At 46.8% G+C, this 18758-nt stretch overlaps 2 protein-coding genes across 2 annotated transcripts; one reads left to right on the plus strand and one right to left on the minus strand.

Moving 5' to 3' along the window:
* Positions 1 to 358: 358 nt before the first annotated feature.
* Positions 359 to 11230, minus strand: thg1l (tRNA-histidine guanylyltransferase 1-like). The gene is given in 7 exon segments (NM_001140634.1): positions 359 to 853; positions 1330 to 1437; positions 1700 to 1788; positions 1919 to 2088; positions 4833 to 5009; positions 10051 to 10251; positions 11104 to 11230. Coding segments are annotated over 6 exon segments (900 nt in total). The 5' UTR covers positions 10245 to 10251; positions 11104 to 11230; the 3' UTR covers positions 359 to 691.
* Positions 11231 to 11682: 452 nt separating this feature from the next.
* On the plus strand, positions 11683 to 13686 carry LOC106612149 (U7 snRNA-associated Sm-like protein LSm11; the record flags this gene model as incomplete). Its single annotated transcript, XM_045724172.1, is given in 6 exon segments — positions 11683 to 11925; positions 11928 to 12099; positions 12348 to 12368; positions 12371 to 12497; positions 12682 to 12754; positions 12971 to 13686. Coding segments are annotated over 6 exon segments (1083 nt in total), but the record flags the coding sequence as incomplete, so codon positions are not given.
* Between the last annotated feature and the right edge of the window lie 5072 nt (positions 13687 to 18758).

Below are 18758 nucleotides of genomic sequence, written 5' to 3' on the forward strand. Positions count from 1 at the left end.
TGCCAGCGCAGGTGGTTTCTGGGCAGAGCGGCAGGTAGTGTACAGTACAGCATGCCATGACCATGCTGGGGTTGGCACCATTTCTGGGCAGGGATTGTAGTGGAGGGCAATCTGGTTTATGTAGGCCTACTGTACCAGTGTTGTGTATGATGATACCAAACCTGAGAAAGTAGGTTCCATCTCGTTCTTGCTCTGTCCCACCAAAAGCAATAACATGGTTGGCCCAACTAGTATACATTCATCAGCCAATGTAAACCAGGGTGTGTGTATATATATATATATATATATATAGATATATATATAGATAGATAGATAGAGAAGCAGACAGATGCTTCTCAGGAAAAACAATCAACAGCACACATTCTCTTGGTTTAATGGTTCCAGACATAAAAAGAGCGGCCGTATTTAATCACAGTAAAATATTTGTATACAGTACATGAGCAAAGAGAATGATGGTATGGAGTTATGAAAGACCTCTTGTTTTACTGCCACCGTCGAGTTTGTTCCAATCGAGAGTTTGTGATTAGCAGTATCTGTCCATGCAGAGCTGTCAACCCTCTCCATCCCACAGCAGGAGCATTTGGGAGTACGACAAACTCCCCATAGACTCTGTCCATGTTCAACGTTATCCATGAAGGGCCGGTGTCTGCTGGTTTCTACTCCTCTAGGAAAAGTTCTGTTCCCCGTCAGCTCAGCAGTTGTCGTCTTCTAGAATGTTGGGGTGTTCCTCCCAGAACTGGGAACCTATGACGTCACAGTGGTGGGCACCGACACGCCTCCTGGTGCGTGTCACTAGCACCTCCTCCCCCGCCTCGTTGGGGAGCTTCACGCTCTTGGTTACGGTTTCTTCCAGCTGGGACAGAGGGATAAAGGAAGGGGGTTAAGAATTTGAGAGTGAGAGAAGCGAAGGATAGGACAAATGTAAGCACCTACCTAATTATTATTATGTATTATGATGGTTAACCCTATTTCACACGTAATATACAGGTGTGAATTGTATAACCCTAACCCTTCATATCCCACTCCCACAGACACCCTTGGAGTGAGCCATTATTGAAGGTGACCCTGGAGCAATTAGGGTTAAGTGCCATCGCTCAAGGGCACGTCGACAGATTTTCACCTAGTCATCTTGGTGATTGGAACCAGCAACATTTCAGTTACTGGCCCAACACTCTTAACCGCTAGGCTACCTAATGCCCTCACACACACAAGCCTGTATTTTTTATGAATGTATCTGAAATGGCATCCAATTGTCTATATAGTGCACTACCTCAGACAAGAGGCTCTATATAGGGAATAGGGTGCATTAAGGACAACCTGAGTTCTCACCTTCTCCCAGATGAGGGTGGTTCCTTTCCTGTGGACCAGAGGCTCCTTGTTGTAATTGATATCAAACTCAGAAAACATGATCTCATTCTTATCCGCTGCCAACGTTCCCTGGGAGAGAGAGAGACATCACAGAGATTTCATTATGTATCTAAAGATCTTTGTAAATGGAATGGTCAACTGTGAGGTAGTTTTCAGTGAAAGTAAACAACATGAAGTAGTCATCCATTCTAAAACTATTATCATAATAATTATAGTTATGACTAACAAGCAGATGCCCCTTAGCAAATGACACACCTGAAAAACAACAGATATTTGAAGACTGACACCTCCACACCTGTAATTATGCTAATCTCACTGGAGTAACTCCCACCTTTAGTCTGTCCTCTGCCTGTGTAGTGGTGAGTCCGCCTTTCTGCACCAACGTCCAAAACACTGTGTTATACAGGTTGTTGACGTGACCTGGCGAACACACACACCATTACGAAAGAGAACCAGAAATGTGGAAGAAAATCTACTGTATTCAAAGCATACACACACACAGGATAATGTATTGGGGGATAGGAGTGTGTGTGTGTGTATATATATTTACAGTCAGCCTGCCTCCAGCTGAGGTAGTCCCGGAGGTTGCGGTTGGTAGGATACAAAACCACCCGCCCGTCAAACCCCGGGGGGTAAAGGAGGGGCTGGTCTCCGAAGTAGTCCCTCCAGTAGAACACGTAGGAAGAGGAGAACTGGGACGCTACATGGGTCATCAGCTTACTGGAGGGGGGGAGGAGGGGGGGTGGAAGGGGAGAGGGAAGAGAGAGGGAGGAGAAAAGTGAGGGGGTCACTCAAATGCAATAAACATTTCTTGTGTGTGGCTGTGTGGTTGGTGAGTGTCTGTGTGGTTGGTGAGTGTCTGTGGTTGGGGAGTGTCTGTGCGGTTGGGGAGTGTCTGTGCGGTTGGGGAGTGTCTGTGCGGTTGGGGAGTGTCTGTGCGGTTGGGGAGTGTCTGTGCGGTTGGGGAGTGTCTGTGCGGTTGGGGAGTGTCTGTGCGGTTGGGGAGTGTCTGTGCGGTTGGGGAGTGTCTGTGCGTCTCTGTACGTGTGTCTCTCTGTACGTGTGTCTCTCTGTACGAGTGTGTCTCTGTACGTGTGCGTCTCTGTACGTGTGCGTCTCTGTACGTGTGCGTCTCTGTACGTGTGCGTCTCTGTACGTGTGCGTCTCTGTACGTGTGCGTCTCTGTACGTGTGTCTCTGTACGTGTGCCTCTCTGTACGTGTGCCTCTCTGTACGTGTGCCTCTCTGTACGTGTGTCTCTCTGTACGTGTGTCTCTCTGTACGTGTGTCTCTCTGTACGTGTGTGTCTCTGTACGTGTGTCTCTCTGTACGTGTGTCTCTCTGTACGTGTGTGTCTCTGTACGTGTGTGTCTCTGTACGTGTGTCTCTCTGTACGTGTGTGTCTCTGTACGTGTGTGTCTCTGTACGTGTGCGTCTCTGTACGTGTGCGTCTGTACGCGTGTCTCTCTGTACGCGTGCGTCTCTGTACGTGTGCGTCTCTGTACGTGTGCGTCTCTGTACGTGTGTCTGTACGTGTGTCTCTGTACGTGTGTGTCTCTGTACGTGTGTCTCTGTACGTGTGTCTGTACGTGTGTCTCTGTACGTGTGTGTCTCTGTACGTGTGTCTCTGTACGTGTGTCTGTACGTGTGTCTCTGTACGTGTGTGTCTCTGTACGTGTGTCTCTCTGTACGTGTGTGTCTCTGTACGTGTGCCTCTCTGTACGTGTGCCTCTCTGTACGTGTGCCTCTCTGTACGTGTGTCTCTCTGTACGCGTGTCTCTCTGTACGCGTGTCTCTCTGTACGCGTGTCTCTGTACGCGTGTCTCTGTACGCGTGCGTCTGTACGTGTGCGTCTGTACGTGTGCGTCTCTGTACGTGTGCGTGTCTGTACGTGTGCGTCTCTGTACGTGTGCGTCTCTGTACGTGTGCGTCTCTGTACGTGTGCGTCTCTCTGTACGTGTGCGTCTCTCTGTACGTGTGCGTCTCTGTACGTGTGCGTCTCTGTACGTGTGTGTCTCTGTACGTGTGTCTCTGTACGTGTGTGTCTCTGTACGTGTGTGTCTCTGTACGTGTGTGTCTCTGTACGTGTGTGTCTCTGTACGTGTGTCTCTGTACGTGTGTGTCTCTGTACGTGTGTCTCTCTGTACGTGTGTCTCTCTGTACGTGTGCGTCTCTGTACGTGTGCGTCTCTGTACGTGTGCGTCTCTGTACGTGTGTGTCTCTGTACGTGTGTCTCTGTACGTGTGTGTCTCTGTACGTGTGTGTCTCTGTACGTGTGTGTCTCTGTACGTGTGTCTCTCTGTACGTGTGTCTCTCTGTACGTGTGTCTCTCTGTACGTGTGTGTCTCTGTACGTGTGTGTCTCTCTGTACGTGTGTCTCTCTGTACGTGTGTCTCTCTGTACGTGTGTCTCTCTGTACGTGTGCGTCTCTCTGTACGTGTGCGTCTCTCTGTACGTGTGCGTCTCTGTACGTGTGCGTCTCTGTACGTGTGCGTCTCTGTACGTGTGCGTCTCTGTACGTGTGTCTCTGTACGTGTGTCTGTACGTGTGTGTCTCTGTACGTGTGTGTCTCTGTACGTGTGTGTCTCTGTACGTGTGTGTCTCTGTACGTGTGTCTCTGTACGTGTGCGTCTCTGTACGTGTGCGTCTCTGTACGTGCTGCCGTGTCTGTACGTGTGCCTCTCTGTACGTGTGTGCCTCTCTGTACGTGTGTGTCTCTGTACGTGTGTGTCTCTGTACGTGTGCGTCTCTGTACGTGTGCGTCTCTGTACGTGTGCCTCTCTGTACGTGTGCCTCTCTGTACGTGTGCCTCTCTGTACGTGTGTGTCTCTGTACGTGTGTGTCTCTGTACGTGTGTCTCTGTACGTGTGCGTCTCTGTACGTGTGCGTCTCTGTACGTGTGCCTCTCTGTACGTGTGCCTCTCTGTACGTGTGCCTCTCTGTACGTGTGCCTCTCTGTACGTGTGCCTCTCTGTACGTGTGCCTCTCTGTACGTGTGCCTCTCTGTACGCGTGTCTCTCTGTACGCGTGTCTCTCTGTACGCGTGTCTCTCTGTACGCGTGTCTCTCTGTACGCGTGTCTCTCTGTACGCGTGTCTCTCTGTACGCGTGTCTCTCTGTACGCGTGTCTCTGTACGCGTGTCTCTGTACGCGTGCGTCTGTACGTGTGCGTCTGTACGTGTGCGTCTCTGTACGTGTGCGTGTCTGTACGTGTGCGTCTCTGTACGTGTGCGTCTCTGTACGTGTGCGTCTCTGTACGTGTGCGTCTCTCTGTACGTGTGCGTCTCTCTGTACGTGTGCGTCTCTCTGTACGTGTGCGTCTCTGTACGTGTGTGTCTCTGTACGTGTGTGTCTCTGTACGTGTGTGTCTCTGTACGTGTGTGTCTCTGTACGTGTGTCTCTGTACGTGTGTGTCTCTGTACGTGTGTGTCTCTGTACGTGTGTCTCTGTACGTGTGTGTTATTACCTGGCTCTCCTCTTGAACCAGTTGGAGGTCCTCTTGAAGACGAAGCTGAACTCGTCACTCTGTCCATACGAGATGATGATGTCATCCAGATCCTCCATGACAGACCTGGCGCTGCACGTCATCAGACCCAGAGCTCTGTCGTCGTTGGGCTTCATGAAGTTGTGCTGCTCTGCAAACCTACAGCAACACAGGGTCAGTCAGTGTCTCCTGACCCCTCCTGTCTCAGCCTCCAGTATTTATGCTGCAGTAGTTTATGTGTCGGGGGGCTAGGGTCAGTCTGTCACATCTGGAGTATTTCTCGTCTTTTCCGGTGTCCTGTGTGAATTTAAATATGCTCTCTCTAATTCTCTCTTTCTTTCTCTCTGAGGACCTGAGCCCTAGGACCATGCCTCAGGACTACCTGGCTTGATGACTCCTTGCTGTCCCCAGTTCACCTGGCCGTGCTGCTGCTCCAGTTCCAACTGTTCTGCCTGCAGCTATGGAACCCTGACCTGTTCACCGGACGTGCTACCTGTCCCAGACCTGCTGTTTTCAACTCTCTAGAGACAGCAGGAGCGGTAGAGATACTCTCAAAGATCGGCTATGAAAAAGCCAACTGACACTTACTCTTGTGTTACTGACTTGTTGCACCCTCGACAACTACTATGATTATTATCATTTGACCATGCTGGTCATTTATGAACATTTGAACATCTAGGCGATGTGCTGTTATAATCTCCACCCGGCACAGCCAGAAGAGGACTGGCCACCCCTCATAGCCTGGTTCCTCTCTAGGTTTCTTCCTAGGTTTTGGCCTTTCTAGGGAGTTTTTCCTAGCCACCGTGCTTCTACACCTGCATTGCTTGCTGTTTGGGGTTTTAGGCTGGGTTTCTGTACAGCACTTTGTGATATCAGCTGATGTAAGAAGGGCTATATAAATACATTTGATTTAATTTTGGGTCAGTCAGTCAGTGGGTCAGTCAGTGGGTCAGTCAGTCAGTGGGTCAGTCAGTCAGTCAGTGGGTCAGTCAGTCAGTGAGTCAGTCAGTGGGTCAGTCAGTCAGTGGGTCAGTCAGTCAGTGAGTCAGTCAGTGGGTCAGTCAGTCAGTGGGTCAGTCAGTCAGTGGGTCAGTCAGTCAGTCAGTGGGTCAGTCAGTGGGTGGGTGGGTCAGTCAGTCAGTGGGTCAGTCAGTGGGTGGGTGGGTCAGTCAGTGGGTCAGTGATTGGGTGGGTGGGTCAGTCAGTGGGTGGGTGGGTCAGTCAGTCAGTCAGTCAGTCAGTGGGTGGGTCAGTCAGTCAGTCAGTCAGTCAGTCAGTGTGTGGGTGGGTCAGTCAGTCAGTCAGTCAGTGTGTGGGTGGGTCAGTCAGTCAGTGGGTCGAGCTACAGATACTTCCCCCAGTCCACTTCAAGGGTGCGTATCAATAATAAAATACATTGTTCCCGTCCTGCTTGGTCACTAAGCAATTGACTGTGAAATGCGACAGGATGGTAACGATTTTCTCCACATATTTAATCTGCACAGATCATTCAGTGCAGAAGAGAGGAGAGGATGCCACTGCAGATACACCGCCAGCTACTCTCTGGAGTTACAGATACACCCCCCAGCTACTCTCTGGAGTTACAGATACACCCCCCCAGCTACTCTCTGGAGTTACAGATACACCCCCCAGCTACTCTCTGGAGTTACAGATACACCCCCCCAGCTACTCTCTGGAGTTACAGATACAACCCCCAGCTACTCTCTGGAGTTACAGATACACCCCCCAGCTACTCTCTGGAGTTACAGATACACCCCCCCAGCTACTCTCTGGAGTGACAGATACACCCCCCAGCTACTCTCTGGAGTGACAGATACACCCCCCCAGCTACTCTCTGGAGTTACAGATACACCCCCCAGCTACTCTCTGGAGTTAGATACACCCCCCCAGCTACTCTCTGGAGTTACAGATACACCCCCCCAGCTACTCTCTGGAGTTACAGATACACCCCCCAGCTACTCTCTGGAGTTACAGATACACCCCCCAGCTACTCTCTGGAGTTACAGATACACCCCCCAGCTACTCTCTGGAGTTACAGATACAACCCCCCAGCTACTCTCTGGAGTTACAGATACACCCCCCCCCCAGCTACTCTCTGGAGTTACAGATACAACCCCCAGCTACTGTCTGGAGTTACAGATACACCCCCCAGCTACTCTGTGGAGTTACAGATACACCCCCCAGCTACTCTGTGGAGTTACAGATACACCCCCCAGCTACTCTCTGGAGTTACAGATACACCCCCCCAGCTACTCTCTGGAGTTACAGATACACCCCCCCCAGCTACTCTCTGGAGTTACAGATACACCCCCCCAGCTACTCTCTGGAGTTACAGATACACCCCCCAGCTACTCTCTGGAGTTACAGATACACCCCCCAGCTACTCTCTGGAGTTACAGATACCCCCCAGCTACTCTCTGGAGTTACAGATACACCCCCCCCAGCTACTCTCTGGAGTTACAGATACACCCCCCCAGCTACTCTCTGGAGTTACAGATACACCCCCCCCAGCTACTCTCTGGAGTTACAGATACACCCCCCCAGCTACTCTCTGGAGTTACAGATACACCCCCCCCAGCTACTCTCTGGAGTTACAGATACACCCCCCCAGCTACTCTCTGGAGTTACAGATACACCCCCCCCAGCTACTCTCTGGAGTTACAGATACAACCCCCCAGCTACTCTCTGGAGTGACAGATACACCCCCAGCTACTCTCTGGAGTTACAGATACACCCCCCAGCTACTCTGTGGAGTTACAGATACACCCCCCCAGCTACTCTCTGGAGTTACAGATACACCCCCCCAGCTACTCTCTGGAGTTACAGATACAACCCCCCAGCTACTCTCTGGAGTTACAGATACACCCCCCAGCTACTCTCTGGAGTTACAGATACAACCCCCAGCTACTCTCTGGAGTTACAGATACACCCCCCCAGCTACTCTCTGGAGTGACAGATACACCCCCCCAGCTACTCTCTGGAGTTACAGATACACCCCCCAGCTACTCTCTGGAGTTACAGATACACCCCCCAGCTACTCTCTGGAGTTACAGATACACCCCCCAGCTACTCTCTGGAGTTACAGATACACCCCCCAGCTACTCTCTGGAGTTACAGATACACCCCCCAGCTACTCTCTGGAGTTACAGATACACCCCCCAGCTACTCTCTGGAGTTACAGATACACCCCCCCAGCTACTCTCTGGAGTTACAGATACACCCCCCAGCTACTCTCTGGAGTTACAGATACACCCCCCCAGCTACTCTCTGGAGTTACAGATACACCCCCAGCTACTCTCTGGAGTAGAGGTCGACCGATTAATCGGAATGGCCGATTAATTAGGGCCGATTTCAAGTTTTCATAACAATCGGTAATCGGTATTTTTGGACACTAATTTGCAGATTTTTTTTAATTTTAATTTTATTTAACTAGGCAAGTCAGTTAAGAACACATTCTTATTTTCAATGACGGCCTAGGAACGGTGGGTTAACTGCCTTGTTCAGGGGCAGAACGACAGATTTTTACCTTGTCAGCTCGGGGATTTGTTTTTGCAACCTTCCGGTTACTAGTCCAATGCTCTAACCACCTGCCTTACATTGCACTCCACGAGGAGCCTGCGTGGCAGGCTGACTACCTGTTACGCGAGGGCGGCAAGAAGCCAAGGTAAGTTGCTAGCTAGCCTTAAACTTATCTTATAAAAAACAATAAATCTTAACAATCACTAGTTAACTACACATGGTTGATGATATTACTAGTTTATCTAGCGTGTCCTGCGTTGCATATAATCGATGCGGTGCCTGTTCATTTCTCATTGAATCACAGCCTACTTCGACAAACAGGTGATGATTTAACAAGCGCATTTGCGAAAAAAGCACTGTCGTTGCACCAATGTACCTAACCATAAACATCAATGGCTTTCTTTAAAATCAATACACAAGTATATATTTTTAAACCTGCATATTTAGTTAATATTACCTGCTAACATGAATTTCTTATAACTTGGGAAATTGTGTCACTTCTCTTGCGTTCCGTGCAAGCAGTCAGGGTATATGCAGCAGTTTGGGCCGCCTGGCTCATTGCGAACTGTGTGAAGTCCATTTATTCCTAACAAAGGCCGTAATTAATTTGCCAGAATTGTACATAATTATGACATAACATTGAAGGTTGTACAATGTAACAGCAATATTTAGACTTAGGGATGCCATCCGTTAGATAAAATACGGAACGGTTCCATATTTCACTGAAAGAATAAATGTTTTGTTTTCTAAATGATAGTTTCCGGATTCAACCATTTTAATGACCAAAGGCTCGTATTTCTGTGTGTTATTATGTTATAATCAAGTCTATGATTTGATAGAGCAGTCTTGACTGAGCAATGGTAGGCACCAGCAGGCTCGTAAGCATTCATTCAAACAGCACTTTCGTGCGTTTGCCAGCAGCTCTTCGCAATGCTTCAAGCATTGTGCTGTTTATGACTTCAAGCCTATCAACTCCCGAGATTAGGCTGGTGTAACCGATGTAAAAAGGCTAGCTAGTTAGCGGGGTGCGCGCTAATAGCGTTTCAAACGTCACTCGCTCTGAGACTTGGAGTAGTTGTTCCCCTTGCTGTGCATGGGCAACGCTGCTTCGAGGGTGGCTGTTGCCGATGTGTTCCTGGTTTGAGCCCAGGTAGGAGCGAGGAGAGGAACGGAAGCTATACTGTTCCACTGGCAATACTAAAGTGCCTATAAGAACATCCAATAGTCAAAGGTATATGAAATACAAATCGTATAGAGAAAAATAGTCCTATAATTCCTATAATAACTACAACCTAAAACTTCTTACCTGGGAATATTGAAGACTCATGTTAAAAGGAACCACCAGCTTTCATATGTTCTCATGTTCTGAGCAAGGAACTTAAATGTTAGCTTTTTTACATGGCACATATTGCACTTTTACTTTCTTCTCCAACACTTTGTTTTTGCATTATTTAAACCAAATTGAATATGTTTCATTATTTATTTGAGGCTAAATTGATTTTATTGATGTATTACATTAAGTTAAAATAAGTGTTCATTCAGTATTGTTGTAATTGTCATTATTACAAATAAATAAAAAATAAAAAACGGCCGATTAATCGGTATCGGCTTTTGCGGTCCTCCAATCGGTACCGGCGTTGAAAAATCATAATCGGTCGACCTCTACTCTGGAGCTACTTACTTGTGGAAGTTCCTTCCATCCAACCGCACCACGATGTAACAGTTTTTCAGACAAGTGTCGTCTGTCTCGAAGTTACGGACATACTCAAACTTGCTCTTGGCCATTCTGGAGCTGCTGGTGAAAACACTGGCTACAGGCCGGAGGATGCACGTCTTGATGCCTCCTGGTAATCTACACGGCACTGGACCAAACATGAGGGTTCTGTGAGAAAGGACAGACCAGATCAAATCAAAGTAGGTTCTGTTGGAAAAGAAGAAGCAGCAGCACAAGGTTGGCTGTGGTCTTCATGTCTGAAATTCTGCTCTCTTTTAGTCTCTGAGCATTTCTTATTATTCTGTACGAAAATTCAAGACACTCCATTTACTACGATGTTAAATTTAGTTTGGTATGTATTAATCTGTCCATCATCCATTTCATATGTTACAAATTACAATTTGTATAACATTTCACAAATTGCAATTAATACAATATGCTACGAATTTGTAAAATATACAATATGTTAGAAATTACAATTTGTTGTGGCTAACATTAGCTAGGAGGCTAACGCTAACTATAGCCAGGCTAGGGGTTAAGGTTAAAGGGTTAGGGGAAGGGTGGGCGAACATGCTAAGTAGTTAAAATTAGTAAGTAGTTGCAAAGTAAATATATAACACCTTTATTTAACTAGGCAAGTGAGTTAAGAACAAATTCTTATTTACAATGACGGCCTACCCCACCAAACTAGGCGACGCAACGCCAATTGTGCGCCGCCCATGGGACTGCCAATCACGGCCGGTTCTGAAACAGCCTGGAATCGAACCAGGGTCTGTAATGATGCCTCTAACACTGAGACGCAGTGCCTTTGATCGCTGCGCCACAATTAGCTAAAATGATCCATTCGAGATTCGAACATTCATTTTTTAGGTTGCTACCTATCCACCCTGACCAACCAACCTCATTCCGTTTTTGCATTAAGTAGTCTTCTGTTTTATTTAACCTGTCATACTAATTTGACCATCCCTGATGTTACGTTTAGTCTATAAAACCAGGCTGACAGGCTAGCTAGCTACTTACAAATTATTGGCATCATCTTCGGTTCATGATGAATACTTCCTTAAAACAATGCTATAACTTAGTTTACTTTAGTTTAAACTATGTAAGTGACGCTATTGTCGAGGCAAGGCTTTACGTTTTTATTTTAATTTTACTGTGAGAATGTATCTGGAAAAGAACAGAACACATGTTGTTTTCGCCAGTGGGTGCAACCCAGTCCGTCCACCAAATAAGTCCTACTAGAACAGATACTGCGTATTTCAGTTCCGGGACAGTATCTCATCTACGATGAGAAAAATAAAAAATAAATAAAAAAACCAACAACTAACGAACATAAATTGTTTTTGTTGTAGTTGTTGATTGTCTTTTAGCTGGGTTCCTGGACATAATTTCATTAAAAAAAAAAAAATAATAATAATAAAGATTACAGACGACTAATATGCAAATCTGCTTCATAGTACTACAACGCCCTCTCCCGGTGAAAATTGAGAAATGCAGCGGAAGAAGACTAAGTTTCCCATGATTCTTAGCGTCGTGCACGTCTCCGGTTGTTTCAAACATGGAGGAGAGGGAAAGAAGAGATAAACGCCAAAAATGTAAAGAATCAGAAAAGAAAGAAAGAAAGAGAGAGGATCAACAAGTGCATGTGCTTCAGATGCAACCGAACATACGGCAGAAGAAGAAGATGATATCGTGGCAAAGTTGGACGTCACCTCCGATAAATGTGATCCACTCCTGGCGCTCCATTCCCCTACAGTTCCTCTCCCATACACCAACGTGAAGTGCTTCAACAACATAGCCGAGTATGAGAACTTTCTGAAAGGGGGATGGGGCCGTGCCAAGCGGAGAAAAACGTGGAGAGAAAACTGAGGAAATCCAGGAAAGGTGTAGCGGATCCAGAGAGGATAGAGAAACTGAAGAGGATGATGGTGAACAACCCGGCAGAGGGAGAGGAGGGTACCAGCGGCACTGCCCGGCGTTGTAGAATGCACAAGAATGCCCTGACAAGGATGCAACGTATGGCGTGAATTATTTATAGCTTTTGTAGGCCTGCTTTGAATCATTTCGTTTTTGATGGTGGTGGTGTCAGATCAAAACATTACCTCTTTCATTCATACTTTACTTATATGATCGTTGTCTCATATTGCCACATATATAAAAGCTAATTAAAACTCTATATTGATATGTGGGGCATTATTGATGTGTCAAACTTGTGCTTGACAGCCAGGGGAATTCTATTTCATGTCTACTTCTTGTTTATACAGTCCATACAGGAAGCCCTCTGGGGAGCTGTACTGCTGCGTGGAGGAGAGGATACGGGTGAAAGTTCACATCAGAACCTTTAAGGGGCTCCGTGGTGTGTGTTCTGGCTTCATAGTGGCCTTCGAGAAGTTCTGGAACTTGGTGAGAGCTCACCCCCTTCCCTCGCCCTTACCCTTCCTTCCCTTACCCTTACCCTTCCTTCCCTCACCCTTACCCATGCCCTCCACAGCCTCTTGACAGGTGGCTTGCAGACTAGACTGTAGTCTGATGTAAGACGTTGCGCACATCACTGTCCTCACTATCACCCCTCTCCTCTCTCTCTCCCTGCCCGGCGATGGTAGATGAGACCTACAGGGAACCCCTGCTGGGTGAAGCTCTCTACCACGAGAAGGCCCTCACTGTCACACGGGTAGGTCTGGCTGCCAACTAAGGGCTCTGATCCTCTAGTCTAGTGGTGCATTCTAGAGAGTAGGGTGTTGTTTTGGATGCAGGCTGAGACATATCCAGATCATGTGCCACTCACTAAAAAAGGTACAGCCATTTTCATTCTCTGCAATCAGAAAACCAACTCATTAGCTATCGCAAAGACTCTTTTAACCCCTTTGTCCCCCCTCTCCTTCTGTAGCTCAAGCTGAAACTCCAGGAGAGTGCGGCTCTGAGAGAATGTGAGAAGAAGCAGATAGACAAGAGAAAAGCTGAACCTCCCCAGGGTATGGAGGGACCCATACCCTCCAAACTCAAATCAGAGACAGCAGATGAGGGGACCCCAATAGAGGGGACCCTAGGGCAGTGGATCCCCAACTTGCGAGGACCACAGTGGGGCCCCCAGTGGGTGATGACCCAGGGGCCACAGGTCATCCCAAGATGGCGTAGAAGTCAGACGTTTGTCTTTGTCTTATCCCGTGTCTTATCCTGTGTAAATAGCAGTTTTTTTCTCGTATATATCTTATTCTCACTTTCTATCTACAAACTAAATATACTTTCCTGCAACCTGCCTCACCCAATGTGGTACAGATCTGCTATTTTATTCCTTATAACTGGAACCTCCATTAGGAGCTGGTCAGCTAACTAGCTACTAGTCTTTGTTAGCCATGGCTAGTGGTCTTCACCTTTAGCTCGGTCACCAGCCAGCCTTAGCTTGGACAATACCTGCCAGTCTGCACAGCGCGATATCAACCCAGAGCATATCGGACTGCTTATCTCTACCACATCACCGGATTCCTGCCTCTCTGGATCATTACACCGGATCATCGCGAGTGGCTACTGTTAGCTAACGCCTCTGTCCCGAAGCAAGCACCAGTTAGCCTTAGCTAGCCTCGAGCCAGGCCCATATACCAGCTAATTCTTGCCTAGCGTAGTAGTGACTACCGAACGGCACCCTGACTCACCTATTGCTGCTCTTTTGACCCTATGATCCCTCGGCTACACAGCTGATGCCCCCTGGACTGTTTCAATAACACGGTACCTCATTTTGTTTACCTGTTGGCACCAGCCTCGAAATCAGGTCCTGTATGTACCTAACTGACCCGCTCTGCACATTCATCGCCATTTACCCGTTGTTGTCTTATCTCTCCTGATCAACACCTGTGATTGCTTTATGCCTCTCTCTAATGTCAATATGCCTTGTCTACTGCTGTCTTGGCTAGTTCTTATTGTTTTATTTCACTGTAGAGCCGTCAGTCCGGCTCAACATGCCTTAGATAGCTCTTTTGTCCCACCCCACATACATGCAGAGACCTCACCTGGCTTAACTGGTGCCTCCAGAGACACAACCTCTCTCATTGTCATTCAACGCCTAGGTTTACCTCCACTGTACTCACATCCTACCATACCCTTGTCTGTACATTATGCCCTGAATCTATTCTATGCCCAGAAATCTGCTCCTTTTATTCTGTTCCCAACGCACTAGACAACCAGTTCTTATAGCCTTTAGCTGTAGCCTTAGCCTACTTCTCTGTTCCTCTCGTGATGTAGAGATAACATTTTCCACCAAGATAGAACTGCCAAAGGGGGTAGAGTTAGTCTACGGAGTTCTGTCATGCTATTCAGGTCTGTGCCAAAACAGTTCAAACTTGTACTTTTAAAAATCCACCTTTCCAGAAACAGACTCTCACTGTTGCCGCTTGTTATAGACCCCCCCTCAGCCCCCAGCTGTGCCCTGGACACCATATGTGAACTAATTGCCCCCCATTTATCTTCAGAGCTCGTACTGTTAGGTGACCTAAACTGGGATATGCTTAACACCTCGGCCGTCCCACAATCTAAGCTAGATGCCCTCAATCTCACACATATTATCAAGGAACCTACCAAGTACAACCCTAAATCCATAAACACGGGCACCCTCATAGATATCATCCTAACCAACCTGCCCTCCAAATACACCTCTGCTGTCTTCAACCAGGATCTCAGCAATCACTGCCTCATTGCCTGCGTCCGTAATGGGTCTGCGGTCAAACGACTACCCCTCATCACTGTCAAACGCTCCCTAAAACACTTCAGCGAGCAGGCCTTTCTAATCAACCTGGCCCGGGTATCCTGGAAGGATACTGACTTCATTCCGTCAGTGGAGGATGCCTGGTTATTCTTTAGAAGTGCTTTCCTCACCATCTTAAATAAGCATGCCCCATTCAAACATGTACAACTAAGAACAGATATAGCCCTTGGTTCACTCCAGACTTGACTGCCCTTGACCCGCACAAAAACATCCTTTGGCGTACTGCATTAGCATCAAATAGCACCCGCGATATGCAACTTTTCAGGGAAGTTAGGAACCAATATACACAGGCAGTTAGGAAAGTAAAGGCTAGCCTTTTCAAACAGACATTTACATCCTGTAGCAATAATTCCAAAACATTTTGGGACACTATAGTCCATGGAGAATAAGAACACCTCCTCCCAGCTGTCCACTGCACTGAGGCTAGGAAACACTGTCACCACCGATAAATCTATGATAATCGAGAATTTCAATAAGCATTTTTCTACAGCTGGCCATGCTTTCCACCTGGCTACCCCTACCCCGGCCAACAGCTATGCACCCCACAGCAACTTGCCCAAGCCCCCCCCACGCTTCTCCTTCACCCAAATCCAGACAGCTGATGTTCTGAAAGAGCTGCAAAATCTGGACCCCTACAAATCAGCTGGGCTAGACAATCTGGACCCTCTCTTTCTAAAATTATCCTCCGCAATTGTTGCAACCCCTATTATTAGCCTGTTCAACCTCTCTTTCGTATCGTCTGAGATCCCTAAAGATTGGAAAGCTGCCGCGATCATCCCCCTCTTCAAAGGGGGAGACACTCTAGACCCAAACTGTTACAGACCTATATCCATCCTGCCCTGCCTTTCGAAAGCCAAGTTAACAAACAGATCACCGACCATTTCGAATCCCACCGTACCTTCTCCGCTATGCAATCTGGTTTCCGAGCTGGTCATGGGTGCACCTCAGCCACGCTCAAGGTCCTAAACGATATCATAACCGCCATCGATAAAAGACAGTACTGTGCAGCCGTCTTCATCGACCTGGCCAAGGCTTTCAACTCTGTCAATCACCGCATTCTTATCGGCAGACTCAACAGCCTTGGTTTTTCAAATGATTGCCTCGCCTGGCTCACCAACTACTTCTCAGATAGAGTTCAGTGTGTCAAATCGGAGGGCCTGTTGTCCGGACCTCTGGCAGTTTCTATGGGGGTGCCACAGGGTTCAATTCTTAGGCCGACTCTTTTCTCTGTATATATCAATGATGTCACTCTTGCTGCTGGTGATTCTCTGATCCATCTCATTCTGTATACTTCTGGCCTTTCTTTGGACACTGTGTTAACAAACCTCCAGACGAGCTTCAATGCCATACTGCACTCCTTCCGTGGCCTCCAACTGCTCTTAAATACAAGTAAAACTAAATGCATGCTCTTCAACTGATCGCTGCCCGCACCCGCCCGTCTAGCATCACTACTGTGGCCGGTTCTAACTTAGAATATGTGCACAACTATAAATACCTAGGTTGCTGGTTATACTGTAAACTCTCCTTCCAGACTCACATTAAGCATCTCCAATCCAAAGTTAAATCTAGAATCGGCTTCCTATTTCGCAACAAAGCCTCCTTCACTTATGCTGCTAAACATACACTCGTAAAACTGACTATCCTACCGATCCTTGACTTCGGCGATGTCATTTACAAAATAGCCTCCAACACTCTACTCAGCAAATTGGATGCAGTCTATCACAGTGCAATCCGTTTTGTCACCAAAGCCCCATATACTACCCACCACTGCAACCTGTATGCTCTCGTTGGCTGGCCCTCGCTTCATATTCGTCGCCAAACCCACTGGCTCCAAGTCATCTATAAGTCTTTGCTAGGTAAATCCCCGCCTTATCTCAGCTCACTGGTCACCATAGCAACACCCACCCTTAGCACGTGCTCCAGCAAGTATATTTCACTGGTCGTCCCCAAAGCCATCTCCTCCTTTGGCCGCCTTTCCTTCCAGTTCTCTGCTGCGAATGACTGGAACGAATTGCAAAAATCACTGAAGCTGGAGACTTATATCTCCCTCACTAACTTTGAGCATCAGCTGTCAGAGCAGCTTACCAATCATTGCACCTGTACACAGCCATCTCTAAATAGCCCACCCAACTACCTCATCCCCATATTGTTTTTTGTTGTTGTTGTTGCTCCTGTTATGACGTTGCCCTCTCTCTGGGTACAGAGAACACAGTTGAACCCCCTCCCTCTGCTCCAGGCCTTTTCTATGCACCTTCCCCTGACATCTATACTTCTGACACAGCTGTGGTGAGAGGGGTCGTAAAATTCTAAAGGAGAATGTCCTGCCGAATGGCCCAGTTGAGACAGAGAGGGGTTTCATAGAGAGACAAAGGAAATTCTTCCAACTCACAGAATTGGGGAACCGAACGACATTTATGTTCTGGAGAAGGTATAAAAGATCGGTGAAGAATCCAGCTACGAACTGGTCCGCTTGGTACAATTTTGTGATACTCATTGGAGACAATAGTGCCATATTACCATACTAAGGTTTATATAATAGCCTCAGCTATGGGACTTGCATCTAAATGGTCGTATACAATGATTTAATAAGATTAAAACTATTTGGAATATGTTGAGAGGCTATGTACTGATGTTAATGTGATAGAATTGTATTTCTGTTCAAAGCTTAACTCAGTCATCGGCACGCCCCCAGGGACACAGACAAGACCTGGCGTCATGAGACAGCCTTTTTCTGTCATTCCAAATAAAACCCCCACCCAGGGTTACTTTCTTGAGACCAGGCCTCCACTCCATTACGAGTTGGCCAATAGGTTTGACCATACATTCCTCTACTGAATTTTAACCATTCCACGTGGCTAAACTATCGATACAGAATAAGAACAATCTTTGATATTAAGTACTAGTCTGCAGCTAGAATTCGGTATCATTGAATGCGAAGAGCGACGAAACATCCATTCTATAAGGACATTAATTCATGTCGCTTTGAAAGATCCATTCTAACCGAGAGAGAGAGAGGGAACTCTCCAACAAGGATCACGACGACACACTGAGCGTAAATATATATTGATTGCAATTGTTTCCGAATGAGTGAGCGTTCATGTGCAAGGGATTAGCATATCAATTGTTAATATTAATGAACTCTGTGTGCCTCCTCAGCTGCCCTTTATGACCCTTTGTTTAAAAAGCCGCCATGCCGGTTTAGCCCACTAGGGCATTTTACTCTACCAATTCTTTGTGACGATAATTACTGTTTGTATGCCTTCTGTGAATTACATTGTTTAGTAAATAAATGATTTTAAGACAGTTGATGTATGGATGACTTAGTAAAGACTGGGTTCGTGCAGATACAACAATTTACGACGTTTGGAATGAGACTGGACGCGAGGTAAAATACACCATTTAAACCAGAAGATAATCGGTCAGATACTATAATATAATATAGGAAAGTTATATTAGGAAAATTATAACTATGTATTATGAATATTTTCCTTGGTGCCCTGATCTCCTAGTTAATTACAGTTAAACGATTAATCCGTTTAATCGCATAATAATAATAACAGGGAGTTATTTTGATAAACATGTCTTCAGTTAATGGTGCCCAAAGACACGACACTCCTTTGCATCCCAGTGTCTCTACTTGCACATCTTCTGCACATCTATCACTCCAGTGTTAATTCTAAATTGTAATTATTTCACCACTATGGCCTATTTATTGCCTTAGCTCTCTAATCTTACTACATTTGCACACACTATATAGATTTTTCTATTGTGTTATTGACTGTACCCTTGTTATTCCCATGTGTAACTCTGTGTTGTTTGTGTCACACTGCTTTTATATTGGCCAGGTCGCAGTTGTAAATGAGAACTTGTTCTCAACTGGCCTACCTGGTTAAATAAAGGTGAAATAAAAAAAATAAGA

This window comes from Salmo salar, chromosome ssa09 (genome assembly GCF_905237065.1).
Source record: "Salmo salar chromosome ssa09, Ssal_v3.1, whole genome shotgun sequence".
Lineage (NCBI taxonomy): Eukaryota > Metazoa > Chordata > Actinopteri > Salmoniformes > Salmonidae > Salmo > Salmo salar.